Source organism: Callithrix jacchus, chromosome 9, assembly GCF_049354715.1.
Source record: "Callithrix jacchus isolate 240 chromosome 9, calJac240_pri, whole genome shotgun sequence".
NCBI lineage: Eukaryota > Metazoa > Chordata > Mammalia > Primates > Cebidae > Callithrix > Callithrix jacchus.
Window position 1 is genome coordinate 111,088,662 of NC_133510.1, and position 13,365 is coordinate 111,102,026.

A 13,365-nucleotide genomic window follows, 5' to 3' on the forward strand; every position below is an offset into this window, starting at 1 on the left:
TAGGTATCTGATTGCATTTGTTGAATGTTCAACACTGTGTTGAGAGCATGCAAGCCTGTGAAGAATTGCACACTAGAAATGCATAATTAGATGTGCGCATGTGCGTGCAGATGAGGGCTGTAAGCATGAAGCTTGTAAGATGTCCGCATGAAGGGTAAGGTGGGGGCATCTAATGGTTTGTCAAATTATAAACTCCTCATTTTTCTCCAAGAGAGAGACACTCGACTGTTCAGACAGTATTTTCCAATCTCAGATGATGATGATTTTTTGACATGCACTGGGAGTAGGGGGAGGGAGTTGACATTTTGAGAGTGGACAAGTCCCCAGAGGCCTGGTGAACAGGGGAAAAAACCCCTGGGGGCACCATGGGGCTGAGCTGAGCTTCTCTCCTTCTTTCTTGGAAGTCTTGACCTTGTAGTAGCTCATGAAGAGGCTCTCATATGCTTACCTCCAGGCAGATGCCTCTGATGGTCACAAGTTCTGCCAACCTCAGCTGTATGCCTGGTGTGGAAATGGGCAAGTGGGTGGCCACTGAGAGACTCTTCCTGCTGTTCTTGATTAGGAAACACTGTCCCCTTTATAATCAACTGCCTGGGGAGGCCTCTATTAAAATCCTGAGCCTAGGACCTGCTCCAACTTGAAAAGGATTCCAAGTCTTTGGTAATATAAAGTCAATAAGTTATCTATCAAACTTGAGGGCGGGGGAGCAGAGGAAACAGAGGTGGAATCCACACAGCCCCTGGCCTTAAAGAGCTCACAGCCTGCAAGGGGAGACAAACATGTAAACAGAGAGGGATAACACAGTCAGATAAGATGGAAGAATCACAGACAGTTAGACATGCAGACGAGGTCTAAGTTTCCTGGGGTGAAAGGAAATACTTCTCAGAGAAGATAACAGCCAAGATGAGTCAGAGCTACTCATGTAATTCAGTTAGGTTCAGCAAATATCTGCCCATGGGTGCTAGACCTGATTCCACATGCTGGAGATGCAGAGATGAGCCACCCACAGCCCTGTCCTCAGGGTGGTTTCCCATCTGGATGGGGAGATAGGGGCATGAACAATAGGCATGGGCAGTAGAATAACAACAGCTTACAATAGTTAAAAAGCACTTGTTCTGTGCCAGGCACTGTCTGAGAATTTTGCAAATATTAACTCTCAACTTCACAAGACCCCTATGAGGTAGCAATGTTATGAGCCACATTCCACAGATGAGGAAACCAGGGTACAGAGACATTATGTATAATGGGTGCTGGGGTGGATGTGCTTTGCAAAGTGCAGGAAAGTCAAGAAGATGGAAGGGATGGAGGGCTCCACGAAGAGGGTACAAGAAGAGTTATAGAGGTGAGACCATAAGCCGGGTTTTGAAGGATGAGTAGGAGTTTTCTATGTAGGGCAGAAATAACATCATGCTCAAAGGCCAGGACTCCTGAAATATACTCACTCAGGTAGGCAGCATGGGAGTGCTCAGAAGGCACAAAGGGAGTGTCAGCAGGGGAAACCATAGAGGTGTCAAAAGCCCAGTGAAACGGAGACTTGAGAGCCAACTAAAGCATCCAGATTTGACCTGGAGGGCAATGGGGAGCCACTTCAGGGTGTCTATCAAGGAAGGGGTCTACATTCATTCCGTGAATGTGTATTAATCATCTCTCATATGCCAGGCATTGTCCCAGGATAGGTGGGCAAGACCACAGGGTCACCGCCCTCCTGGAGACTATATTCTAGAGAAAAAGGCAGGCAATTTACAAAATACATTAGAAATCACTAAGATCATTTCAAAAGTGATGAGAGCCGGAAGAAACTAAAATGGAGTGACGGGATAGTGGCCGGCGTGAAGGGTAACATTTGGTGAGGTCATCAATGAAGGATTCTCTAGGAAGATGCCTAAGCCCCGACCTGGAAGGTAAAAAGAAACCAACCAGGCAAACAGCAGAGGAAGAATCCTTCAGGCAGAGAGACAGCCAGGACAGAGGCCTTGAGGAGGACTGAATTCAGCGTGTTTAAAGATCAGAAAGCCAGTGACTTCAGCAGAATTGGCCTTCAGCATCCTCCAGCAGAAGGCTGGTGGGCATCTTAGCCTGTTTGGGATGTTAGAACAAAATGCCTTAGACTGGATCATTTATATGCAACAGAAATTTATTGCTTATAGTCCTTAGAGGCTGGGAAGTCCAAGATCAAAGGTGCCAATAGATTTGGTATCTGGTGGGTGCCCACTCTCTGCTTCAAAGATGGTATCTTGCTGCTGTGTCCTCCCATGGCAGAAGAGCAAAAGTACTCCCTCAAGCCTCTTTTATGGGTTCCCCTGTACCTCAGTTCTCCACCATCTCAGACTTTGTCGTTCCTACTCCCGGAGCCAGAGCAAGCAATGCTCTTTTCATTTGTTTACAGAGTGGGGTAGCCACTAAGAACCCTTTTTAGTAAAGGATTCCATCACTATGAAAATTTTCAAAAAAAAACTTGAAAACCTTGCAGTGCCTGGATTTTTAGTTTGAGGAATTTTTCCTTGGCTGAATGTGAGAGCCCATTTTTGTGCTCCCCCAAAGGAGTACGAGAGTCCCTGCCTCCTTGATGAGCACCCTGTGCCTCCTTCCCTCACCCTAGCTCCTCTCATGGGACAAGGAGGCACCATTCCTGGGTGATGTTTCCAGGAATAAAGGAGCTACACTCTGGAGAGATGAATGTCTCAGGTTTCCAGACAGGGAAGAGCAAGAAAGAGAGTGCAGTATGGGAGGCCACAGGATCTGGGATGTGTGTGTATCTCCAAGTGCAGGTGTGAACAGGAGAGTGTGAATATGGACATGGTGTGTCATTGTGGGTAGGTGTAGAAAGGTGGAGATGAAGGCTGGTGGATGGTCCCTGGGTGTTCCTGTCCCTTCCCTGGGTGTTCCTGTCCCCTCTCTGGGTCTCCCTGTCCTCTAGGGGCCAACCTATATTCTTTCTTGGCTTTCTTGCCTCCACACTGCCCCCCTGCAAGGCTAACTCTGTAGCCTCCCTGACTCCTTTTGGGGTCTCCTTATCCCAGACCCATATCCCCCTGCCCCATGGAGACTCTCACAGATCTGAGAGTCTCCCTGACCACCTCAGGGTCTCCCCTGCCCTCTTTCCAGGGTTTACTGTGTGCTACCTCCCTAATCTCATTTCTTTGGGGTCCCCGTCTCTCCTGAAAGCCCTCATCTCCCAGGTTTCCATAATGGGTAGGTCTCCTGTCCCCTGAGGTCTTTCCTGTCCCCTGGGGTCCTCCCAGTTGCCCCCACCTCCCATCGGCAGTCTCCCCATTTCCCCGGGATCTCCTGGTCCCCAGAGCCCTCCCATACCCCAGGTCTCCACATTGAGTCTCCCTGTCTTGGGGTCTCCATGGTGGCAGCCACCCTGCTTGACAGCAGCCTCCCCCAGGGGTTACCTGTATGCCGGGCTGGAGTTCGGCGCCGAGTGCTACTGTGGCCACAAGATCCAGGCGGCAAACGTGAGCGAGGCAGAGTGCGACATGGAGTGCAAGGGCGAGAGAGGCAGCGTGTGCGGCGGCGCCAACCACCTCTCCGTCTACCGGCTGCAGCTGGCCCAGGAGTCAGCCCGCAGGTGTACGTGAGTCTGCCCTGCCCCTCTCTGCTGCTCCTCCCTCGGCTGCAGTCCTTGTCCATCAGAGTTAAGAGTCCCACATGTCCACCCTGTACCCTCCATGGCTCCCCATCACTCCAAGGCCACCATCATCCTGCCCCAGCCTTGCCTCTCCCAGTCCCTCGCAGAGCCCTCTGCCCCAGCTCCTTTGAATAGTCCCGCATGTGATTCTCTCCCTCCCACTACTCTGAGCTGCCTCTGGTACCAGCTGCATCCCTCATTCTCACCAGTCTTCCTCCTTCTGAAACTGAGTTGGAGCCTGGGCCTTGCCTTCCCATCCTGATTTTCACAGAGCAGATTGTCCCTAATGGTGATGGTGATGGTAATGACAATAGCAAACACTTTGTTTGTCCTTTTCTCCATGCCTCATATAGAATAGCACATCTAATCTTCACAATGACCCTTGACACAGGTACTATTGTTTACTTATTCCCATTTTACAGATGAGGAAACTGAGTTCTCAATGTCACAAAGCTTATAAGCAGAAGAATTTAAACCAACTCTGGAGCCTTTGATGCTTTCAAAGAGAATTCATCCTGGCTTATTCATGCTTCTGGTTTGAGTCTTGTTGGAAAATCTCTTAGTTTCCAAACCAAGAGAAGGAGGGGGTGAATAAGAGGACAAAGATGGCTCTTTGTCTGTGGGCACTGTCCCATTATTGTCCCCTCCTAGGGACTGGAGAGGAGTGTTTAATAACAGCTAATAACTATGTATCAATAATATGCTGCACACCAGGCACTGTCCTAAGCCAATTACAGACCGAATTTCATTTAACTTCCCTACAGCCTTTTCAGGGCGTTACTGTCGTTCATTATCCCCAACCAGTCCAAGGGTTACATCATCTAATTCCGAATGACCTTAAGACCTGTGAGAAGAGCTAATGGGCTTGATGAAAGATGGGGGGACTGACCTTTCCGGAGGTTACACCTCCCATGCAGTCCAGAGACAGAAGCAGAAATCCACAACTGCTTCTCTAGCCCTCTGGCCAGTGCTTCCAGATTTGCATGTGCCTCAGAGTTCCCCTAGGAGATCTCGTAAAAATGCAGATTCTAATTCAGCAGGTCCAGTGAGACGCCGCATTTTTAAGGAGCTCCCAGGTCATGCCAGGATGCTGGTCCACAAACCACATTTTGAGCCTCTGTGGGTCTCGTCCAGAATGTAGTCCTGCCCACCCCGGTGGCTTTAGCAGAAATTTAACAGCTAGTCTGTTTGCAGAGAAAGGCCTCTTCCATGTGATTTCATCGTTTATAGAAACTCATTGTTTGTTTGCTTGAAACACTGAACACATTTTCAAGCAAACAATGAGTTTGTTTGACTCCATCTCTCTCTCTCTCTCTCTCTCTCTCTCCATATATATATATACATACACATATACATATACATGTATACATATACATACATACATACATATATATATATATATATATATATGCAGAATGCAACATGGAGTGCAAGGGCCTCTACCATGAGAATTTCGTCTCTCTCTCTCTCTGAGAGAGATGGAGTCTCACACTATCGCACAGGCTGGAGTGCAGTGGCGTGATCTCAGCTCACTGAAACCTCTGCATCCTGGGTTCAAGCAATTCTCCTGCCTCAGCCTCATGAGTAGATGGGATTACAGGTGCCCACCACCACACCTGGCTAATTTTTTTTATTTTTAGTAGACACAGGGTTTCACTACGTCGGCTAGGCTGGTCTCAAACTCCTTACCTTGTGATCCACCCACCTCAGCCTCCCAAAATGCTGGGGTTACAGGCATGAGCCATCACGCCTGGCCTCAAATCCCATATTTCTGAAGCTCCATTCAAGCTTTGCTGTGCAGTGGGGTCAAACGTGCTGTCAATTTACAGACTGGCTGGTTTTTCCAAATGGACTGCAACTTCCACCTCCCCATAGTCACCTCAGCTCAGATATGAAGGCCTAGGAGGGCAGAGGGCAGAGGGCAGAGGTAGTATGTGAAATACAGGCCAGAGACTGTCCATAGAGTGGGTTTCTGGTTTGGCTGCTAATGTTATGAGTTTTTAACTTGGTGGAAGATTTATCACCTTCATAATCAATCAACTTTATGTCAATATTTATGTTATTTAATAGCAACATTTGGACCATCTGAAGAGATGACCTTAAAGACAGGGATATTTAGAGAGAAAGCTGCTGCCACTAACACATCCTAGTGTATGAAGCTGAGATAGATAACAAGAATTGGATTGTGTATGTCATTAGCCAGACACTAGCCAGACCTCCTTTTGGTTAACATTCAGGTTGGCTGAATAATCTGGACACACTCTCTCTCAATATCTTTCTCTCCTCTCGCCCCCCTCTCCTTCTCTCCACCTCTCTCTTCTTTCTCCCACTCACCTTCTTCCCCCTCTTTATCCCCCTCCACACACTGCTGTGATCACCTTGTATTATATAATAACATCTTCACTGACCGTGGGCAAGCTGGGTGGCGGGGGGACACTGCAGGCAGGAATGCTACTGCACCCCTCACCTGTCCCCTTCTGTGTGGCACAATTATTTGGGTGGTGCTTTGTACCATCTGAGAATAGAATTTTTGTATTATATCCAAGAGGACATGTTTCAAATCCAGTTGGCAACATGGTATACAAAGAGAGCACTGGGACAGTTCATTGAACCAAAACACTTGATGAGGTATGGAGAGGCTCAGTGGTTAGTAAAATACAATGCCTGACCTCAGGAAGCTTGCCATCTCATGGGCAACAGACCTGATACTAATGGGATTGGTTCAACCATGTGTTAGAAGGATAATTTTGTGCAGACTTGATGCCAGTAGGATTGGTTGAACAGAGACCCAGAGGGCTATGGGGACTCTGTCTTTAAGAGCCAAGGGAACAACTTTTGAGCTGAATCTTATTCTAAGAGGATTCCAGGTCAAAGGGACAGCATGTGTTCTAACTCATGCTCAAAAGTCCAGAGTCAGCAAAGGTCATGTGTTGAATGCTATGTTGGAAACACCTTTCTCACTGATGTCTGCATTTTACATTTGTAAAAACTGAGGCTCAAAGAATAGAAATGGCTAAATTTAACAGCACTGTGGGAAGCTCCATATAGGAGGGGGCAGCTCGATAAAGGAGGGTACATTTGATGAGAGCCTTGAAAGATGCATAGGTTGTTGCCTGGTGGAGGGGAAGATACGCAGATTCAAGACAAATCACCAAGGAGTGGGAGAGAAAGTAGGTAAAGCGAATAGTGCACAAAAGCTGGGTGCCTATTACAGAAAATGATTGGCAGGTATGGTTTTTCCAAAGCTACTGTGCCTCTTAGGGACTAAGCGTGGCTGGAACCCAGGTCCCTGAATCCCAGTTAGAGTACACTTGCTACAGCACTGTAGACACCCTGACCCTGAATTTGGTTCAGAACCCCATCTTTTCTCTTTGGGGGGAATTCCTTGGCTCCAGCTCATCTCCTTCCTTCCCTGTCCCCTGATCCCTCCTTCCACCTTGTTTCTAGACTCTAGGCAATATGAAATCTGCAATGTCTCTGCTCTGACTCAGTGGCAACTTCAATTTCCTAGGACTGTGCCTAGGATTTGCTTTGTACACAAGTCAGAAAGGGATGTCTTCCAAGTCACTGGCACACAACTCTGGCATGTATTACATCAGGCGAGAGAAATGAGCGAACACTCCAGCAAACAGCAATGGAGGAAACCAGATTTCATTTGTAGAGTCGTTAGTTGGTATTAACACTGTGTCCTAATTGTGTTTTCCTGAGCAGTGGCACAGAACTCTTAATGACTGGAGAGATCTAAAGGAAGCTTATTATCTCCCAAGCACCACTTTGGTGGGGCATCTGGCAACACGCACAGGTTGCCAGCTTACGTGTTTCTGAGGTGATGGAATAGTCCAATAATAGTGAGAGCATTAAAAGGTTAGCAGAGCAAATGTCTGCAGGCACCCTGCTATGCTGCCTTGACACAAACTCTTGGGCACGTGGACTCTTTGCCCCTGTTGCAAAAGAACCGAGAAATGGACTTCCTTCTTGGTCAGATTACATTTTTCACAGCAGTTTGCTAAATGTGTCGGCAAGCGTAGCTCTTCTCTCAGGGGTAAAGACCTGATGGTGGTTTGAGAACATTATAGCTTTATGGGCTGTTGCAAGAAATTTCATTTGCCTGAAGGATTCTTGCAAGATTTGGGTTACAAAGTTCATCAGAAATAAACTGAACGTGGCTCGTCAGTCCCATGGGTGGCTGTCCATGGTGCTGACCACCCTTTAGCACTGCCTCAAATCCCACTGATGGCAAACCAGCCTCTCCTAGGGATCTGTACTTTTTTCCTCTTGTTTTTTCCTTCCTAGCTTAAGACATTATGAAGCTTACACTATCACTGAAAAAAATAGACACCTTATTTATGGTTCACAATTTACATGGTGAATTTTGTGTACTGTTGTTAATTCTGGCAAATTTGTCTACCAAAGTTAGAAGGAGAATTTTGTGCAGCGCTTTGCTTTATGTTCACTGATACTCCATTCCAACTACTTCTGCTGAGAGGAACACTCAGATGATCAGGGAAGAGTCACAGTTGCCTGAAAGCCAAATGTGGGAGAGCAAACCAATTCTCTCCCATGGACAGCACCATGGGAGCAATGCAGGTTTTAGAATCAGGCACACAGTGTTTCTATCCCAACTCTCTCACTGAACAGCTGTATTGACTTAGGCCAAGCCACTTCTTTCCAGGCATCAGGTGCCTCATCTATAAAATAAAGACAATCCCAATCTTTCACAATTTCTGTGGCCACCAAGTGAGATAAAGTCTAGAAAGCAACTAGCACAGTGCCTGTTACAGAGTAGCTTCTTCCTAATGGAAGCTCCCCAGTTCACTCCAAGAAACACCCAATTCAAGCCATTTGAATTTCCAACAGTCCACAGGAGCCTTTGGTAATGTCTAAAAATAGCTGGTTTAAATTCTCTTTGGACAGTTAGGCTCTTTGTGTAATTCAATCTCTCTCTGATTATAGGTAGCTAGGTAGCTGTTAACAGCTTCCAGCTCACTGCCTTTCCCCTCACCAGCATCTTTAATGCAGTGGAGCTTGGCCTAATTACCCAGGGGGTGGTGGCTTCTTTCAAACCAAGGAGAACTCTTCCACAGCTGCCTCTAAGCTGATGCCTGGTGACATTTACCTCATTTTTGTGAAGCTCCAGCACAAAGAGATGATAGGACTTCAGAGGCGCTTGCAGCTCGTTCCAGGCTGTTCTTTGTCTGCCCCCAGCAAAGGGAGTTGATGAACAGTTGCTCTGCTTGCTTCTTGCTAGTAAAAAGCCCAAGCTGCTGAGGTCATGTACCATCCCAGCTAGCCTGGCAATGCAGAGCTGACATTGTCAGAATGTGGGGCATGGACTTTTGCAATCCTTGGACTCCCACTGTGAGGCCTGGGAGGATTTCTGGCAAAGTCAGGTAGCTGGCATGGGGGTCTCTGGAGCCCAACTTGTTAAAATTTGACAGACCTTCTTCAGGATGGTAAAAAGATGGGAAACTAGAATGTGATGTCAAACAAGATTGGGGTCAAATCCCAGCTCTACTCCTTACTAACTGTGTGACCTGGAAAAGTACTTGAATTGCCAGGTTTCAGGGTCTCTGCCTATAAAACAGGGTAATAGTATTGTCCACCTCATAGGTTGCTGTGAGAATTAATTGAGATATAATATGCACAACACACTTAGCACTAATGACATAGAGTAAACAGCTGTTACTATTGCCATCACTGTTCTTATTTAGGAAGGGTTGGTAATTAGGAAGACATTATTACACCAGAGCCTTTTGCAAACAAGAAGGCATCTTTTCACTGCTTTGAAAATCCAGAATTCTTTATACCTGACAAGTGAGTGTCAGGGAAGCAAAGGAATTCCCTGGCCACTTCCCTTTCATTTTCAGGCATAAGAAATAAAAGTCTCTCGTTCACTGAAGTGGGGGGGCAAGGTGACCCATATTACAGATGGAGGAAATGAGGGAAGTGGGGAGATTAAATGTCTTGGCTACCGTGTATATTCTGTGTCCAGATCACCAAGACAGTGGAGAGCCAGCTGCAGAGAGAGATGGCCTCCAAAGTGCTCTCCAGGTCCCTGGGTGTCAAGCTAAACCACTGCCTTGCTGGCTTGGAAGGCTCTCCAACCTATCCACCAGACATCAGGAAGCCCACTGTGACTTCACACAGTCTCCTCACAAAGTAAAATAAGCCAGACTTCAGGAATACCTTCCACCCAGGAGATTAACTCCTCCTGGAATTGACTTCCCAAACTGTTATCCTCCCTACCGCACCCCAGAACACATCTTACCCAGAGAGGTGCACAGCAGTAGCTTCTAATCCATCCCTGGTCTGTTAAGCCCTCTAAAAATCTCACCTTATTTCCTAACTCAGAGCATTCCGTTTTACCTTCCTCTCTAAGCTGGGAGAGTCAGGGACTCATTAGCAGGTGCTTAAATGTCAAAGGGAAACCAGTCTCTGCTGAGCTGGATCTACAAAGACTTCCTTCCTCTTCCTACTCTGGCCTCCTAATATCTAGGCAGGCTGGAAGAAAGCACATGGAGAAATGCCAGCCTAGGGATTCCACATGGCTCTCCTCCTTTTTTCAGTCTAAGGATGGCTGGCAAGGAGATAGACCTTTGACTGCCCCCTCTCTACTACCTGCAGCTCACAAAGTTCATCCATGTCCCTCTCTGAATGATCTACCCAGTATATATGCCCCCATTTTAGAGATGAGAACATTGAGGCTTTGAAATGAGAGGAAACTTGCCCATGGTCAAAGATAAGGAAGGGTGGAGGTGCCAGTGAGTGACATGTGAAGGAAAGCTCCCCATTTCAACAGAGTCAGGATTAGAACTCCTGTTTCCTAGTCGCTAAGTTTTCTGTTCCTCAGCCAGGATGACATCCTGAGCCTGTCAGTCTAGGGAAGTGCCATGGCCCTCTGGTGTGGTACCAAGATGGAAGACCTCTCCTGGGGCTCTGGGTGAGGGTGGGTCTCCTGAAGCTCAACTGGAGATGCAGGCTAATGTGACCCACCAGGGGACTGAGCCCAAATGTGATGGGTGCCCAGCTTGGGGGCAGGGGAGAGGGCAGAGCATTTGGTCAAGGAAGCCTAAAGGAAGACACATGTGTGCCACCCACAGGTCTTGAGGGATGCCCCAGTGCCTTCAGTTATTTGGAGCAATGTTCATAAAGATGCATGGGTGACTCCTGAGGGCAAAGGACCCCAAAGTCCACCCCGGGCTTGCTTCACCTTGCACATGCCCACAGTCAGACACGTGCACTCCCATACAGAGATGACTTGTATGTGAGATCCGCTGTGACGCAAACAACTGGGACAGACACCAGCAGTGTCCCTGGCTGTGGGCACCAGGTGCAAGGGTCCCCAGTGCTCTTGGCAGACTCCATCTGGGCTGGACTCCATCAGAGGGACCTGCCCACCCAGTTACTCTCTCTTAGGTGCATTTCCCCTTGCAATGGGGAAATAAATATTTTTTATCTGAACCTAGGTGCCGGCTGTTGTGGGGGATGGTTGGGAAATGTCAAACACCTGGTGGCATTGAGCCGGGCTCATGAGAGACTGGCTGAAGCCCAGCCTCATCCTCTACTAGGAGAAAAGGAGCCCTCCTCCCAGGTAGCTGGTTGCCAGGCAACCCAGAGAGAGCCCCTAGGGTTATTGTCTCCACGTGCACAAACACCTTATGGTAAGATCATCCTCCTAGAGGTTGATCTAATGCACAACCACACCAGTTATTGACAGAAGCGCACAGTCAAATGCAGAGGGCCACAAACTCCTATGTTCCCCCATAGACAGACCCACTATGTGTAAATGAACACAGTCCACAGAGTCACATTTGCATTCTCAGAGCTCAGCATCCTCATGCCCAGATAGGTGGATCTGCACTCACATTGGCATGAACACAGCCACACATACACACGAGATGCATACATCATCACTCACACCCTCATCCACAGACGAGCACTGTGTGCACAGCAATAGACACACATTCAGGGTCACATTCCACTGCCCAATCTCACTGCAGCCAGACCCACAACTGCCCTCACACAGCCTCTCCTTCCCCTCATTAATATACAGACAGACACATCCACACCCACATGCCCAAACACCACTCACCTCTTCAGACATGACTGTGTCTTCCCAACATAGTGCTGTGTTTGGGGTCTCAGACCCCACTGGGGTGGTGGGGTAGGACTCAAGAAAGGACCCACATTACAGGATAAAAGCTGGTGGGCTTGGGATCCCTACAAGGGTACCCAGGACTGCCCTAGTCCCAAAGAGGCCTCTGTTGGCCCCAACCCTCAAAATACTATCTGTAGCAACCCTCAGCTCCAGCTTATGACACGGGGGATTTCATTATGATCCCTCAAATAGGATCCTGGTGGGGAAAAGGCAGGTTAACAATTTAAAGTTGGTTCTAGAGACCCAGGGTCAAGATCTGGATATCTGAGGATGCTTAAAGAAGAATCAGACTCCAGTGTCAGGTGACCTCAGAGTGACAGCCCTGACTTTCTGAATGATCTGTGGTCAAAAGCAGAGTGGACATGAAGGGTGGGAGAGAGAAAAATCAATGCCCCACTGTTGTGAAATGCTAAAGCCAGGGATGGCTTTTTAAAAAGGGACAGCCCAGGAGCTCAGACTTGGAATTCACACATTCCTAGGCTGGAATCCAGACACTGCCGCTTGTCAGCTGTATGGCCTTGGGCAAGTCACTTGCCCCTCTGCACCTGTTTTCTCTTCTTTATAATGGAGAGAATAAGATCTCCCTGCTAAGGGTTAGGTTCCACCACATAAGATATATCAAGCATTTACACAAAGCCTAGCACTTGATAAATATCAAAGATATCAGACTGACTCTTGCAAACTGGGTGACCTGCATCAAGCAGGTTCAGTCCTCTAAGCCTTGAGTTTCCTCATCTATAAAACTGGGAAGCCACATACGACCAGGGTGAATGGGAGAGTTCATTGAGACCACGTTGTGTCAACAGCTCAGCCTACTTTCCAGCACATACCACACAATCAGTACATGGTAGCAATAACTATCACAACAATATCAAATATTTTTTTTAAGACAAGATCTCACTCTGTCAACCAGGCTAGAGTGTGGTGGCATGATCATGGCTCACTACAGCCTCAACTGCCTAGGCTGAAGCAACTCTTCCATATCAGCCTCCTAAGTAGCTGGGAGTACAGGTGTGTGCCACCACACATAGCCAATTTTTTAAAAAATTATTTGTAGCCGGGAGTGGTGGCTCATGCCTGTAATCCCAGCACTTTGGGAGGCCGAGGTGGGTGGATCACGAGGTCAAGAGATCAAGACCATCCTGGTCAACATGGTGAAACCCCATCTCTACTAAAAATACAAAAAATTGGCTGGGCGTGGTGGCATGTGCCTGTAATCCCAGCTACTCATGAGGCTGAGGCAGGAGAATTGCCTGAACCCAGGAGGCGGAGGTTGCGGTGAGCCGTGATCGCGCCATTGCACTCCAGCCTGGGTAACAAGAGCGAAACTCCGTCTCAAAAAAAAAAAAAAATTATTTGTAGCGATGGGGTCTTGCTATATTGTTAAGGCTGGTCTCAAATTCCTGGGCTCAAGGGATCCTCCTGCCTTGGCCTCTTAAAGTGTTGGGATTACAGGTGTGAGCCACTGTACCTGGCCAACATTATAGTAATGTAAGCGTCTATTCATAATAGTATCATTATTATTGGAAGAAGCACAGGCTTTGGAGACAGAAAACCTGGCTTCGATCGCACT

The 13,365-nt window shown here is 47.7% G+C and overlaps 1 protein-coding gene and 1 long non-coding RNA gene across 10 annotated transcripts in view; one reads left to right on the forward strand and one right to left on the reverse strand.

The window, feature by feature from the left end:
- WSCD2 (WSC domain containing 2) overlaps window positions 1–13,365 on the forward strand; it is a 121,737-nt gene that overhangs the window by 76,586 nt on the left and 31,786 nt on the right. For 6 of the 9 annotated variants that reach the window (XR_004729054.3, XM_035257474.3, XM_035257471.3 and 3 more), the window contains one exon: window positions 3,392–3,576. The exons of the other annotated variants lie outside the window; for them this stretch is intronic. Coding sequence is in view for 5 of the 6 variants with exons in the window: in XM_035257474.3 (XP_035113365.2) it covers window positions 3,392–3,576 (185 nt within the window). In the remaining variant the exon portion in view is untranslated. The remainder of the gene's footprint in view (window positions 1–3,391; window positions 3,577–13,365) is intronic. 9 annotated transcript variants of the gene reach the window in all.
- The window catches only part of LOC118144331 (uncharacterized), a 44,627-nt gene that overhangs the window by 10,015 nt on the left and 21,247 nt on the right, over window positions 1–13,365 (reverse strand). The gene's annotated exons all lie outside the window — the stretch shown is intronic.